At 44.2% G+C, this 16333-nt stretch overlaps 1 protein-coding gene across 3 annotated transcripts in view; it reads right to left on the bottom strand.

The window, feature by feature from the left end:
* Positions 1–16333, bottom strand: part of ZFYVE9 (zinc finger FYVE-type containing 9) — a 418761-nt gene that overhangs the window by 353021 nt on the left and 49407 nt on the right. Inside the window, exon 2 of one of the 3 annotated variants that reach the window (XM_063938876.1) lies at positions 5139–5248. The exons of the other annotated variants lie outside the window; for them this stretch is intronic. Coding sequence (XP_063794946.1) covers positions 5139–5211 — 73 coding nt within the window. The 5' untranslated portion in view covers positions 5212–5248. The remainder of the gene's footprint in view (positions 1–5138; positions 5249–16333) is intronic. 3 annotated transcript variants of the gene reach the window in all.

Genomic DNA, 16333 nt, shown 5'->3' with positions numbered 1-16333 from the left:
CTTCATGTTTGCTCTCTTCTTCAAATGTTATCACCTACGGTTCACGTAGCGTTAAGGATACACTGTTGGCATACCATATATGTATGCCAGAGGCTATGCCTCTACTTGTTTTCTGTTTGTTGAGTTGTTGTTCTTAAATGTTTATTTTTATTTCTATTTTGCCTGCTGGTATGCTCGGTCTCGATCCTCCATAGGTTGGCCGCTCCTTGCTCGCTGGGAGTGGGAGGGACACCGATTCAATTATGATATTTTGCTACTCTACTCTCCTCCTGTGGGGATAGGGTAGTATGTCTGACAATACCACTTCCCAACCCTCTGGCCCGGTAACCGCCCCACTGTTTGATTTTAATATAATATCATGGAACGTGGAGGGTCTTAATAGCCCCATTAAACGTAAAAAGGTGCTCGCACACCTCTCCCGTATGACCCCTCACATTGTATTTTTGCAGGAGACACACTGGCTACACGACTCCTATGTCTCCCTGAAAGCCCCTTGGATTGGAGAGTGTATCTCTGCTCCTTATACTAACAAAACTAGGGGTGTCGCTATCCTCTTTCATAGAAGTCTCCAATACTCCATTCTTAAAAAATTTATTGATCCCGAAGGTAGATTTATCTTGCTGGATGTCTCTATTGATAACACAATTTATACCTTTTTGAACCTTTATGCACCTACCGGATCCAATAACCTTTTTTTTGCAGATATTCTTCAGAGAGTTCTCTCTTGGGGAGGTCAGAACTTGATTTTAGGAGGTGACTTCAACACTGTCGTCGATCCGTCCATAGACAGATCAGGGGTGAGTACCAACAGACCCGGTCCGTCTTCCACTCTTCTGCTCTCCTTTTGTTCTCAACTTGCTTTACTAGATCCTTGGCGTATACATCATCCCCTCCATCGAGACTATTCTTTTTACTCACATCCGCATTCCACCCACTCTCGCATTGATAATCTATTCTTATCTAAACATCTGCTCTTTAAAGTATCTCACACCTCGGTCAAAGACATTATAATTTCAGACTATGCCCCTGTAACTCTGTCCCTACACTTGGCCTTACCTCAATGTATCTCCAAATGCTGGAAGTTCCCGGTATATCTCATGCACTCCGAGGACTTCTTGCTGCATCTTAAACATACCTGGCTTGACTATGTCGCTGACAATTTGGAACAAGAATCTAATACCCCACTTTTTTGGGGGGCCTCTAAGGCTGTCCTTAGAGGACATATTATTTCTTATGTGAACTCTAAACGCAAGAAATTTAACGCTAAATTGCAAGAGCTGAGTACGGCGCTTACGCTTGCTTATCGTACCTATGTACAATGCGATAGTCCTATCCACAGGGAAACGTACCTCATGGCAAAACAAATCTATGACACCTTCCGTACCGAACAAGCCCAAATGAGCTATGACTATGGCAGGAATAAATTCCATAGGTGGGGAAATAAGTCAGGAAAGCTTCTGGCTAATTTAGTCAGAGGACTGCGGAATAAAACATGGGTCGCTGTGTTGCACAGTTCTGGAACTATCCTTTCCAATCCCACTGATATCTGTTCTGCTTTTATGCGCTGCTATAAATCTCTTTATACTGCGGATGCTGATAGTGCGCTAGATGGCCAGTCCTTTTTGAATGAAGCACAACTGCCGGAGCTCACATCGGAGGAAAGAGACTTATTAGATGCTCCTGTCACCGATGATGAGGTTCAGGCCACCATTAAGTCCCTCCCTAATGGAAAAAGCCCTGGTCCTGATGGCTTTAGTGCCGAATTCTATAAGATGCTAACTGCTGACGTACTTCCTGTGCTAACTAAGCTATATAACCATATCCTTAAGACAGGAGAGACCCCACTCCGTTTTAATGAGGCAAGACTCATTGTGCTGGCAAAGCCTGGCAAGGATCCCACCCTGGTAAGCTCTTACCGCCCTATCTCGCTCCTCAACCAGGATTTTAAAATCCTAACTAAAATTATGGCTAACAGATTACAGACCTGCCTACCCCGCCTAATTTCACCAGCGCAGATGGGTTTTGTCAAGGGTAGACAATCCACACGGGGTATAAGAGCAGCCCTGGCTGCAATATCTCATACCCATCTTTGTCAGGCAAAAAGTAATATTATTATAAATCTAGATGCAGAAAAGGCGTTTGATAAGATCGCCTGGCCTCATCTGGCTAGAGTGCTTATCCACCAACGCTTCGGCCCATTGTTTCGTAACTTGGTGCAGCCCATCTACACTAACCCTGTGGCACAAGTTTTAGTTAACAGTGTAGCATCCGCCCCCTTCACGTTGGAAAGGGGCACCAGACAGGGATGCCCGTTATCTCCCCTTCTCTTTAATTTGGCTTTGGAACTCCTTATCAGGTCTATTCTGTTACATAGGGTATACAAAGGTATTGCCGTAGGTGCTCGGGAATTGAGGGTGGTAGCATTCGCTGATGACCTTCTCCTCTTCTTGGCCGACCCCCACCTTTCGGTCCCCCAATTGATCACCACAATTGACCGCTTCTCTACTTTCGCTGGATTTTCTGTTAACTATGGGAAGTCGGAGGCATTGGCCATGTTTGGACGGGCGAGAACAGGGTGGGGGGACACCTTTCCCTTTAAATGGGCGACTACTTATATAACTTTTCTTGGTGTTGCGCTCCCCTCAAATCCCTGTCATTTGTATCGATACAATATTACCCCAGTTTTGCGCAAGATTAAAACTGAGCTAGATCTTTGGCAAACCCTTCCTCTGAACTTGCTAGGACGCTGCAACCTGTTCAAGATGGCTAGCTTCCCGAAACTTCTTTATATCTTACAGATGACTGCTTTATTATTATCTAGCTCAGACCTCTCCTCACTGAATACTTCAATTACCAATTTCATGTGGTCGGGAAAACGACCCCGGATTAGTATGAAAAAATTGTCCCAAACAGTACTTAGAGGTGGAGTTAACCTGCCCAACATCAAACAATATAACCTTGCCTGTCTTCTCCGCATTGCTTTGGACTGGCTCGGAGATAACAATTACTATACAGACTCCACTCTAGACTCACAATTCTGCGCTCCTCTATCTCTCAGTTACATACTGCATGCCAGACCTTCCAAACTGCCCTTAAGTATCACTAATAATTTTTTACTATTTCCCATTATACAGGCTTGGAGAATGGCAAGGAAGCCTCTCAAGCTTCAATATTTCTACTCTCTTTCGCTACTCCTAGTCGGCAACCTGGAGTTTCAGGAGGGGAGGGCCTTGAGACCCTTCACTGCCTGGTATTCTTCTGGTATCCGTAATCTACGCGACTTGCTTAATACTTCCCACCTCCCATTGTCCTTTGCAGAAGCAAGGGATAAATATGGCTTACACCCTCGACAGGAGTTTTCCTACTTCCAGGCAGTCCACTATCTCAAAACGGTTTTGCCTAACTTGACAGCCTATGATTTTCTAGATCCCCTTCTCATACTTCTCCGCTCTGGCTTCTATTCTATCTCAACTATTTATGCACGCATACGCATAGAACTTGACACTACTACGGATCTTCCAGAACTGTCCCAATGGTCCTTCCGCATTCCATCGGTCACTCCTGACTCCCTCTTAAATCATTTTCAGCTGACTCTGAAACTCATTCCAGCTAGCTCGTACCAAGAAATGGCCTATAAAATGCTCCATAGAGCCTATATCTCACCTAATCGCCGATGTTTAATGGGCATCTCGGAAGAAGCGAGATGCACCAAATGTTTAACTGATGGGGCGGATCTTTGGCATTGCTTTTGGGATTGTGGTTTAGTTAAAAAGTTTTGGCATGAGGTACACCAATATGGAACTACGACGCTCGGCGTGTCTTTCCGATGTACTATGTCTAGGGCTCTGTTTGGATATTTAGCAGACCAGACAGACATCCCAAGGACCAACAAAAAGCTTCTTGTGATACTGTCAGCGGCTAGCAGAAAAGCTATTTTACGACAGTGGATTCATGATTCTACTCCCACTCTCTCAATGGTAACATCCAGACTATTCTTTTTGTTTACCATGGATTGGCTGGAGGCTTCCATCCACAAAGAAAAGCTCACTCCAACTCTATTCCAGTGTTGGGATAACTATATTCGGACACTTCCCATAACCACTAGACAAGCACTTCACAACTGCTTCCAATCTACTTCATGGTATTTACTTCACTCTATAGATCATCCTAACCCCGTAGGTCACCTGTCTATCTCCTCCTTTAGCGCTTTCTTTTCTTTCTCTCTTTATTCTCCTGTATTGCCGGGCTGATTGGGAAACTGATCTCTTAGATTTGTGAATATCTCTATGGATGGATCGACGGCCCGTGACCTCTAGCGGGCATTAACTACTTTACATGTTTTCAGTATTTTCGATTCTTTTATTTTTTTTTGTTTTAGTTATTGTGTCTATATCTGGAGAATTAGATATAATATATTGGCGTCAGCGGGAGAAGTCTGTTTTACATATGTTTTCTTCTAGTCATTCTGCATTATGCTCATGAAGGTTATTCTCCGCTATTACTTGTTACACACATGATTTTTTTTCCATTAGAATGTTTAAATGTTTTATTTGAGGAAAATTTTGAAAATGGGTTCTGGTTTCTCCTTGTCCAGCTATGAGTTTGATTATTCGATTTCTTGCGGCCCTTTGGCAGGGTGGCAATATGTCTACACTATAATATCTTATTGTTTCACCACTCAATGTACCAAATTGCTGTTTATGCATTTTCTTCTTTGTACTGTGAGAAATTGGAATAAAAATATTTTGGGGAAAAAAAAATATTGCTTTGAAATTCTCTCTTCCATATCAGTATACATTGATGAACTCCACAGTCTTAATGCCTGGGAAACTGAGGCTATGCAATTGCAGCATCTACCTTAGGTATTGTGCACCAATTAAGCAAATTGTCATACTTCACTAGATACATATACGTCCTATACGATTCATATTACCATGTCTTTTGTCTAAATTCTGCCATTCTTTTAGCACTTTCTTTCATAAATTAGTGAACAGAAATACTTCTACATTTTTTGACTATCTTCAAATAGGAGCTCCTGCTCACCTTATATTCTGAACCTCTACAATTCAGATTCAGAATTATTTTTTCAGCATACTTTCTACCAATTCTATACTAAAAGATCTCACATCCTCACGAACCTCTCGATTCTCCACTGGACATATCATCAGTGTTCACCAATACCATATTCAGACGAAACCCAATCAAGTTCATAATTAAGACATGCTTCAGACCTAGGCCTCTTAGACCTCTGTAAAGTAAAAAAATTCCTCCTTCAATACAAAATACTTTTTCATCCAATCCATAAGTTCCTGAAACTGGCTAGACTGTTGTGCGGGACGTTTTCCTCAAGCCAGATTTAACATTTTTGCAAAAATAAAAAAGGATTACATAATTTTGGGCAGAACATTACAGGCTTCAATTCTCTATTCCACAGGGCATTAAAAAGTGAACATTTTAGTCATGGATTTAAAAGTATTTAAAAATAAAAAAAAACAAACCATGATTTAAATTGTGTTTGTTCCTTAACATTTTAAGGTTGTCCATACAAAAATTCACGTTTAAAAAAAAATATATAGTAGGGTTATTCCACACCAACTCAACGGAATGTAGTCACAATCCCAGTGTTCGGGATCCCAGCAGTCAGCATACCGACGCCGGGATCCGGGCTGCCAGGCTCCCGAGGGCTATTCCCCACTCATGGGTGTCCACAACAGCCATAGAGCGGGAACAGAACTTGTGGCGCGCTCGCCCCCCTGCCGGTACTCTGGCGACCAGGATCCTGGCGTCAGTATCCCGAACCCAACTCAATACAGGTTTCAGACTGACCCTTTCAGATTGTGATGACAGTTGGTATAATAAATGCTGCCATGGGTGTAAAGAAAACTCCCAGATCTTAGGCTGATGTGTTACAACGGTTTTGAAGTTATATGCCTTTATAGCAGTATTTTTACATGAAAAACGTGCTATTAACGTTTCTTTAAATTGCACTTGCAGCGCACCTAATTGAGCTACAGAGTTGGGCAAGGTTTCATTTGAAAACTTGTTTTATGGGCTTTCATATGATGTATAACACAGCAGTAGGTTTCCAGAAAAATGTAAAATTAAACAAATTTTAAAAACCAAATTTTTATTTTCTCAAAAAGCCAATATTTAAAAATGTTTTAGAAAAAATCTCAAACATAGTTCACACTGTTGTTAATAATTCCCCAAAGTCTTATTCTTGGGATCACGATGGGATCACATACTAAAAGAGCTTTCATTTTTGAGTTATTCATGAAAACGGTATTTAAAAATCAACAAACAATATTTTTTCCAGTTCACTATGCACGTTCCTCTTCTGGTGTGTTTGGTGATGACATTCTAGACAAGTGAAAAGACACTTCAATTGTGTTAAATAGACCAACCTTTTACATTTATCTGGACCACTATAAGTGGTTCAGGGACAGGATAGGTTTGGGTGTGCTTTAAATAGTGTAGAAAGTCAATTTGTCACTAAGTTAAGTCCAACCAAACCTAACCTATCCCTGGACCACTTGTAGTGATCCAGATAAATGTAAAACGCGGGCTTATTTAACACAGGTGAAGTGTCTTTTCACATGGAGTATCTTTCCACTTAAGTTAATGCACCTGCACAGAAGTGGGAACAGGCGCTGTCTGTAAAATTTCGGCCCCAAGCATACCTCAAGAGGAATGTGCATTCCTCTAATGTAGTGAACCTGAAATAAATATTGTTTGATGATTTTTAAATACAATTTTCATGAATCCCTAAAAAAATGAAAGCTTTTATAGCATGTGATCCCAATACAAAAAACTTCTCAAAAATGTTAAATATTGGCTTTTTTGAGAAAATAAAAAAATTGTTTTTGAACATTTTTTCATTTAATATTTTTCTGGAAACCTACTGCTGTGTTATACATCATATGAAAGCCCATAAAGAGAGGTTTAAAATGAAACATTGCCGAATTCTGTAGCTCAATTAGGTGAGCTGCAAGTGCAATTTAAAAGAACCTTAATATTAATAGCACATTTTTCATGAAAAAAATTGCTGCTTTAAAAGACAAATAACGTCAAAACCGTTTAACATACCAGCCTAAGATTTGGAGGTTTTCTTTACACCCATGGCAGCATTTATTATACCAAATTTCATCACAATCTGAAACAGTCAGTCTGAAACCAGTGTTGAGTTGTTGTGGAATAGCCCTGTAAAGTGAACATTAATGGCCCTCATTCCGAGTTGTTCGCTCGTTCTTTTTCATCGCATCGCAGTGAAAATACGCTTAGTACGCATGCGCAATGTTCGCACTGCGACTGCGCCAAGTAACTTTACTATGAAGAAAGTATTTTTACTCACGGCTTTTTCTTCGCTCCGGCGATCGTAATGTGATTGACAGGAAATGGGTGTTACTGGGCGGAAACACGGCGTTTCAGGGGCGTGTGGCTGAAAACGCTACCGTTTCCGGAAAAAACGCAGGAGTGGCCGGGGAAACGGTGGGAGTGCCTGGGCGAACGCTGGGTGTGTTTGTGACGTCAACCAGGAACGACAAGCACTGAAATGATCGCACAGGCAGAGTAAGTCTGGAGCTACTCTGAAACTGCTAAGTAGTTAGTAATCGCAATATTGCGAATACATCGGTCGCAATTTTAAGAAGCTAAGATTCACTCCCAGTAGGCGGCGGCTTAGCGTGTGTAACTCTGCTAAATTCGCCTTGCGACCGATCAACTCGGAATGAGGGCCAATATTTTAACAATTACTGAGCTTTTGATGCAGTCTTGCAGGGTATCAAATTAGCGCGGTTAATAATCGCGGCTAACTGTCCCGCCGGGGGCTATCCTATTAGCTCGTGATTTGGTTTCACATGCCTCAGGCAGGCAAAACCAAATCCCCGGAAACAGCCCATTTCTGTTTCTGCTGAAAACACACAGGTTTCACTGAATCTGTGTGTTTTCGGGAGAGAGGGTTTTTTTTTTGTTTTTTTGTTTTTTACGGGCAATCAAATTGAAAAGCCTATAAAAAATACGGTGAAATATCAGGAAAAATAGTGAAAAAATAAGAATTTACTTACCGATAATTCTATTTCTCGGAGTCCGTAGTGGATGCTGGGGTTCCTGAAAGGACCATGGGGAATAGCGGCTCCGCAGGAGACAGGGCACAAAAAGTAAAGCTTTAGGATCAGGTGGTGTGCACTGGCTCCTCCCCCTATGACCCTCCTCCAAGCCTCAGTTAGGATACTGTGCCCGGACGAGCGTACACAATAAGGAAGGATTTATGAATCCCGGGTAAGACTCATACCAGCCACACCAATCACACTGTACAACCTGTGATCTGAACCCAGTTAACAGTATGATAACAGCGGAGCCTCTGAAAAGATGGCTCACAACAAATAATAACCCGATTTTTGTAACTATGTACAAGTAATGCAGATAATCCGCACTTGGGATGGGCGCCCAGCATCCACTACGGACTCCGAGAAATAGAATTATCGGTAAGTAAATTCTTATTTTCTCTATCGTCCTAGTGGATGCTGGGGTTCCTGAAAGGACCATGGGGATTATACCAAAGCTCCCAAACGGGCGGGAGAGTGCGGATGACTCTGCAGCACCGAATGAGAGAACTCCAGGTCCTCCTTAGCCAGGGTATCAAATTTGTAGGATTTTACAAACGTGTTTTCCCCTGACTAAATAGCCGCTCGGCAAAGTTGTAAAGCCGAGACCCCTCGGGCAGCCGCCCAAGATGAGCCCACCTTCCTTGTGGAATGGGCATTTACATATTTTGGCTGTGGCAGGCCTGCCACAGAATGTGCAAGCTGAATTGTATTACACATCCAACTAGCAAAAGTCTGCTTAAAAGCAAGAGCACCCAGTTTGTTGGGTGCATACAGGATAACAGCAAGTCAGTTTTCCTGACTCCAGCCGTCCTGGAACCTATATTTTCAGGGCCCTGACCACATCTAGCAACTTGGAGTCCTCCAAGTCCCTAGTAGGCGCAAGACACCACAATAAGCTGGTTCAGGTGAAACACTGACACCACCTTAGGGAGAGAACTGGGGACGAGTCCGCAGCTCTGCCCTGTCCGAATGGACAAACAGATATGGGCTTTTTTGAGAAAAAAACCACCAATTTGACACTCGCCTGGTCCAGGCCAGGTCCAAGAGCATGTTCACTTTTCATGTGAGATGCTTCAAATCCACAGATTTGACTGGTTTTAAACCAATGTGTTTTGAGGAATCCCAGAACTACGTTGAGATCCCACAGTGCCACTGGAGGCACAAAAGGGGGTTGTATATGCAATACTCCCTTGACAAACTTCTGGACTTCAGGAACTGAAGCCAATTCTTTCTGGAAGAAAAATCGACAGGGCCGAAATTTGGACCTTAATGGACCCCAATTTGAGGCCCATAGACACTCCTGTTTGCAGGAAATGCAGGAATCGACCGAGTTAAAATTTCTTCGTGGGGCCTTCCTGGCCTCACACCACGCAACATATTTTCGCCACATGTGGTGATAATGTTGTGCGGTCACCTCCTTTCTGGCTTTGACCAGGGTAGGAATGACCTCTTCCTGAATGCCTTTTCCCTTAGGATCCGGCGTTCCACCGCCATGCCGTCAAACGCAGCTGCGGTAAGTCTTGGAACAGACATGGTACTTGCTGAAACAAGTCCCTTCTTAGCGGCAGAGGCCATAAGTCCTCTGTGAGCATCTCTTGAAGTTCCGGGTACCAAGTCCTTCTTGGCCAATCCGGAGCCATGAGTATAGTTCTTACTCCTCTACGTCTTATAATTCTCAGTACCTTAGGTATGAAAAGCAGAGGATGGAACACATACACCGACTGGTACACCCACGGTGTTACCAGAACGTCCACAGCTATTGCCTGAGGGTCTCTTAACCTGGCGCAATACCTGTCCCGTTTTTTGTTCAGACGGGACGCCATCATGTCCACCTTTGGTAATTCCCAACGGTTTACAATCATGTGGAAAACTTCCCCATGAAGTTCCCACTCTGCCGGGTGGAGGTCGTGCCTACTGAGGAAGTCTGCTTCCCAGTTTCCATTCCCGGAATGAAACACTGCTGACAGTGCTATCACATGATTTTCCGCCCAGCGAAAAGTCCTTGCAGTTTTTGCCACTGCCCTCCTGCTTCTTGTGCCGCCCTGTCTATTTACGTGGGCGACTGCCGTGATGTTTTATCCCACTGGATCAATACCGGCTGACCTTGAAGCAGAGGTCTTGCTAAGCTTAGAGCATTATAAATTTACCCTTAGCTATATTTATGTGGAGAAAAGTCTCCAGACTTGATCACACTCCCTGGAAATTTTTTTTTTCTTGTGTGACTGCTCCCCAGCCTCTCGGGCTGGCCTCCGTGGTCACCAACATCCAAAACTGAATGCCGAATCTGCGGCCCTCTAGAAGATGAGCACTCTGTAACCACCACAGGAGAGACACCCTTGTCCTTGGATATAGGGTTATCCGCTGATGCATCTGAAGATGCGATCCGGACCATTTGTCCAGCAGATCCCACTGAAAAGTTCTTGCATGAAATCTGCCGACTGGAATTGCTTCGAAGGAAGTCACCATTTTTTTACCATGGCCCTTGTGCAATGATGCACTGATTTTAGGAGGTTCCTGACTAGCTCGGATAACTCCCTGGCTTTCTCTTCCGGGAGAAACACCTTTTTCTGGACTGTGTCCAGAATCATCCCTAAGCACAGGAGACTTGTTGTCGGGATCAGCTGCGATTTTGGAATATTTAGAATCCACCCCTGCTGTTGTAACAGTATCCGAGATAGTGCTACTCCGACCTCCAACTGTTCCCTGGACTTTGCCCTTATCAGGAGATCGTCCAAGTAAGGGATAATTAAGACGCCTTTTCTTCGAAGAAGAACCATCATTTCGGCCATTACCTTGGTAAAGACCCGGGTTGCCGTGGACAATCCAAACGGCAGCGTCTGAAACTGATAGTGACAGTTCTGTACCACGAACCTGAGGTACCCTTAGTGATAAGGGCAAATTTGGGACATGGAGGTAAGCATCCCTGATGTCTCGGGACACCAGATAGTCCCCTTCTTCCCGGTTCGTTATCACTGCTCTGAGTGACTCCATCTTGATTTGAACCTTTGTAAGTGTTCAAATTTTTTTAGATTTAGAATAGGTCTCACCTAGCCTTCTGGCTTCAGTACCACAATATAGTGTGGAATAATACCCCTTTTCTTGTTGTAGGAGGGGTAATTTAATTATCACCTGCTGGGAATACAGCTCGTGAATTGTTTCCCATACTGCCTCCTTGTCGGAGGGAGACCTTGGTAAAGCAGACTTCAGGAGCCTGCGCAGGGGAAACGTCTCGACATTCCAATCTGTACCCCTGGGATACTACTTGTAGGATCCAGGGGTCCTGTACGGTCTCAGCGTCATGCTGAGAGCTTGTCAGAAGCGGTGGAACGCTTCTGTTCCTGGGAATGGGCTGCCTGCTGCAGTCTTCTTCCCTTTCCTCTATCCCTGGGCAGATATGACTCTTATAGGGACGAAAGGACTGAAGCTGAAAAGACGGTGTCTTTTTCTGCAGAGATGTGACTTAGGGTAAAAACGGTGGATTTTCCAGCAGTTGCCGTGGCCACCAGGTCCGATGGACCGACCCCAAATAACTCCTCCTTTATACGGCAATACACCTTTGTGCCGTTTGGAATCTGCATCACCTGACCACTGTCGTGTCCATAAACATCTTCTGGCAGATATGGACATCGCACTTACTCTTGATGCCAGAGTGCAAATATCCCTCTGTGCATCTCGCATATATAGAAATGCATCCTTTAAATGCTCTATAGTCAATAAAATACTGTCCCTGTCAAGGGTATCAATATTTTTAGTCAGGGAATCCGACCAAGCCACCCCAGCTCTGCACATCCAGGCTGAGGCGATCGCTGGTCGCAGTATAACACCAGTATGTGTGTATATACTTTTTATGATATTTTTCCAGCCTCCTGTCAGCTGGCTCCTTGAGGACGGCCCTATCTATAGACGGTACCGCCACTTGTTCTGATAAGCGTGTGAGCGCCTTATCCACCCTAAGGGGTGTTTCCCAACGCGCCCTAACTTCTGGCGGGAAAGGGTATACCGCCCATATTTTCTATCGGGGGGAACCCACGCATCATCACACACTTCATTTAATTTATCTGATTCAGGAAAAACTACGGTAGTTTTTTCACATCCCACATAATACCCTCTTTTGTGGTACTTGTAGTATCAGAAATATGTAACACCTCCTTCATTGCCCTTAACGTGTGGCCCTAATAAGGAATACGTTTGTTTATTCACCGTCGACACTGGATTCAGTGTCCCTGTCTGTGTCTGTGTCGACCGACTAAAGTAAACGGGCGTTTTAAAACCCCTGACGGTGTTTTTGAGACGTCTGGACCGGTACTAATTGTTTGTCGGCCGTCTCATGTCGTCAACCGACCTTGGCGCGTGTTGACATTATCACGTAATTCCCTAAATAAGCCATCCATTCCGGTGTCGACTCCCTAGAGAGTGACATCACCATTACAGGCAATTGCTCCGCCTCCTCACCAACATCGTCCTCATACATGTCGACACACACGTACCGACACACAGCACACACACAGGGAATGCTCTGATAGAGGACAGGACCCACTAGCCCTTTGGAGAGACAGAGGGAGAGTTTGCCAGCACACACCAAAAAACGCTATAATTATATAGGGACAACCTTATATAAGTGTTTTCCCTTATAGCATCTTTTTTATATATTTCTAACGCCAAATTAGTGCCCCCCCTCTCTGTTTTAACCCTGTTTCTGTAGTGCAGTGCAGGGGAGAGCCTGGGAGCCTTCCCTCCAGCCTTTCTGTGAGGGAAAATGGCGCTGTGTGCTGAGGAGATAGGCCCCGCCCCTTTTTCGGTGGCCTCGTCTCCCGCTCTTAACGGATTCTGGCAGGGGTTAAATATCTCCATATAGCCCCCGGAGGCTATATGTGAGGTATTTTTAGCCAAAAATAGGTTTTCATTGCCTCCCAGGGCGCCCAGCGCCCTGCACCCTCAGTGACTGCCGTGTGAAGTGTGCTGAGAGGAAATGGCGCACAGCTGCAGTGCTGTGCGCTACCTTAAGAAGACTGAGGAGTCTTCATGCCGCCGATTCTGGACCTTCTTCTTGTTTCAGCATCTGCAAGGGGGCCGGCGGCGAGGCTCCGGTGACCATCCAGGCTGTACCTGTGATCGTCCCTCTGGAGCTAATGTCCAGTAGCCAAAGAAGCCAATCCATCCTGCACGCAGGTGAGTTCACTTCTTCTCCCCTAAGTCCCTCGTTGCAGTGATCCTGTTGCCAGCAGGACTCACTGTAAAATAAAAAACCTAAGCTAAACTTTTCTAAGCAGCTCTTTAGGAGAGCCACCTAGATTGCACCCTTCTCGGCCGGGCACAAAAATCTAACTGAGGCTTGGAGGAGGGTCATAGGGGGAGGAGCCAGTGCACACCACCTGATCCTAAAGCTTTACTTTTTGTGCCCTGTCTCCTGCGGAGCCGCTATTCCCCATGGTCCTTTCAGGAACCCCAGCATCCACTAGGACGATAGAGAAAAAACTGTTTTTCATGCCCGATATTTCTTCACCTCTAATTGGATACCCACCCCTAACTTGGTAGTGTATTTTTCCAATAAAGTGCTGTCATGAACTATCTAATAACTTGGGGACAGTAATATTTAAGTGTGTAAAATAAGTTGATCATTTCTTTCACTGAAATTGGGAAAGAGAAAAAAAATTAAAACCTGAAAAACCTGATACACTTTTGGGGAATTATAAGTCTGAATTAAATCTTTTGACAAATGTAATTTCAGGTAGATCCAGGGTGTTAGAGACTTGGAGGGAGTTCAATTGCTACAGGCAAATAAATAGCCCCTAAAAATATGGGATGGTGTATAAAAATGGTTTCAAGTCCTAAACATTGCATACAATATTATTGTTTTACCCTTTGAACAAAAGCTTTAAGTCTGCACTTCAAGTGAATCTGCAGTGTTTAAATTTCAAATCCATTATGGTGGACTACTGTACATACAGAGGCAAAACGATGAAAACGGTATCCGTATACAAATATATGACTTTAGTCTAGAACAGTGATGGCTAACCTTGACACTCCAGCTGTTGTTGAACTACACATCCCAGCATGCCCTGCATCAGTTTTAGCATGGCCAAATAACAAACCTGTAGCAGGGCATGCTGGGATATGTAGTTCAACAACAGCTGGAGTGTCAAGGTTAGCCATCACTGGTCTAGAACATCAAAATAACATATGTGATTGATTGCTTTGGGTTAATTAAAAATGTTCTTCCTGTTTTAAATGATGCAACCGACCCATCAGAATAGCAGAACACATTCTGCAGTGTTGGCGTCGCACTGCTCTTGAGGAATGAAATATGTTGTCTTTGAAACCGGTATACTGCTACCGTATTGTATATTAAGCACTCCAGAAATTAACATAGAACTTTATTTGATTTAACCTGTATCCGTATAAGGGACTGGTAAGGTAATTTGCATTAGATCATTTTACTTAGATGACCTATAAGTGGCATCAATATACAGTACATTAGAAGCGTATGCAGTCATGATGTAGATATCCCAATGCCAACATACCATGGGGGGTTGGGGGGGGGAGTATCCAATTACAGGCAAAGATACAGAACGTCCATTTATCGCAATCTTTTCTGATGTTTATCCCATATTTTTGTACATACTATCCAATTTGGTCGCCTGCACAGAAAATACATTGTCTCCCAGTTCAGTGACACCTGCGTGTTTTCGGTAGAAAGAGTCCTGTTTTGGGGTTAGAAACGGTGCTGTTTCCGAGGATTTGGTTTTGCCTGCTTGAGGCAGGTGAAACAAAATTCATGATAAGCCGGCTTATCGGGGATTAACCACGGCTAATTGGATACCCACACAAGTTTAACATGTTAGCGTAACCTTAAAAATAGGATTTTAATTACCTACCGGTAAATCCTTTTCTCGTAGTCCATAGAGGATACTGGGGTCCACATTAGTACCATGGGTATAGACGGGTCCACCAGGAGCCATGGGCACTTTTAAGAAATTGATAGTGTGGGCTGGCTCTATGCCCCTCCTACCAGACTCAGTCTAGGAAACTGTGCCCAAGGAGACCGAGATACTTTGAGAGAAGGATATAAAAGGATGGTGGTGAGATTCCGAACCAGCACACACAAACTAGATGAAAGCCAAGCTAACCAAACTGTAAACCAGGAACAGCAACCGCTGAATCAACAATACTTAACCAAGTAACAGTCCAGGAAGAAACCAAAGCACTGGGCGGGCGCCCAGTATCCTATACAGACTACGAGAAAAGGATTTACCGGTAGGTAATTAAAATCCTATTTTCTATTACGTCCTAGAGGATGCTGGGGTCCATTTTAGTACCATGGGGATGTACCAAAGCTCCCAGTACGGGCGGGAAAGTGCTAATGTTCCTGGAGAACTGACTGACCAAACTGAAGGTCGTCAGCAGCCAAGGTGTCAAACTTGTAAAACTTAGCAAACGTGTTTGCCCCTGACCAAGTAGCTGCTCGGCAAATTTGCAACGCCGAGACACCCCGGGCAGCCGCCCAGAAAGAACCCACTTTCCTTATAGAGTGGGCCTTTACCGAACTCTGTAACAGCAATCCTGCCGTGGAATAAGCGTGCTGAATGGTACCTCCGATCCAGCGCGCAATAGTCTGCTTAGAAGCAGGACCCCCAATCTTGTTGGGGTCATAGAGGACAAACAAAGACTCTGTTTTCCTTATCCGAGCCATTCTTGCAACACAAGTCCTCAATGCTCTGACGACATCCAAGGACTTTGAAACGGCTGAGGTGTCAGAAGTCACTGGCATCACCACATGTTGGTTGATATGGCAATAAGACACAACCTTTGGAAGAAAATGCTGACACGTCCGCAGTTCAGCTCTATCTTCATGAAAAATCAAATAAGGACTCTTGTGTGACAGAGCCCCTAATTCAGACACTTGTCTGCCTGAGGCCAAGGCCAACAGCATGACCACTTTCCAAGTGAGAAACTTCAACTCTACCTCTTGTAGAGGCTCAAACCAGTCCGATTTAAGGAACTGCAACACCACCTTAAGATCCCATGGCGCCGCAGGAGGCACAAAGGGAGGTTGGATGCGCAGAACCCCCTTCACGAACGTCTGGACCTCAGGAAGGGAAACCAACTGTTTCTGAAAGAAAATGGACAAGGCCGAAATTTGGACCTTGATAGACCCTAATCTCAAGCCAGCATCCACACCCGCCTGTAGAAATAGGAGAAGACGTCCTAATTTAAACTCCACCGCAGGA

Source organism: Pseudophryne corroboree, chromosome 9 (assembly GCF_028390025.1).
Source record: "Pseudophryne corroboree isolate aPseCor3 chromosome 9, aPseCor3.hap2, whole genome shotgun sequence".
NCBI lineage: Eukaryota > Metazoa > Chordata > Amphibia > Anura > Myobatrachidae > Pseudophryne > Pseudophryne corroboree.
This window is presented reverse-complemented; position numbering and strand designations above follow the sequence as displayed.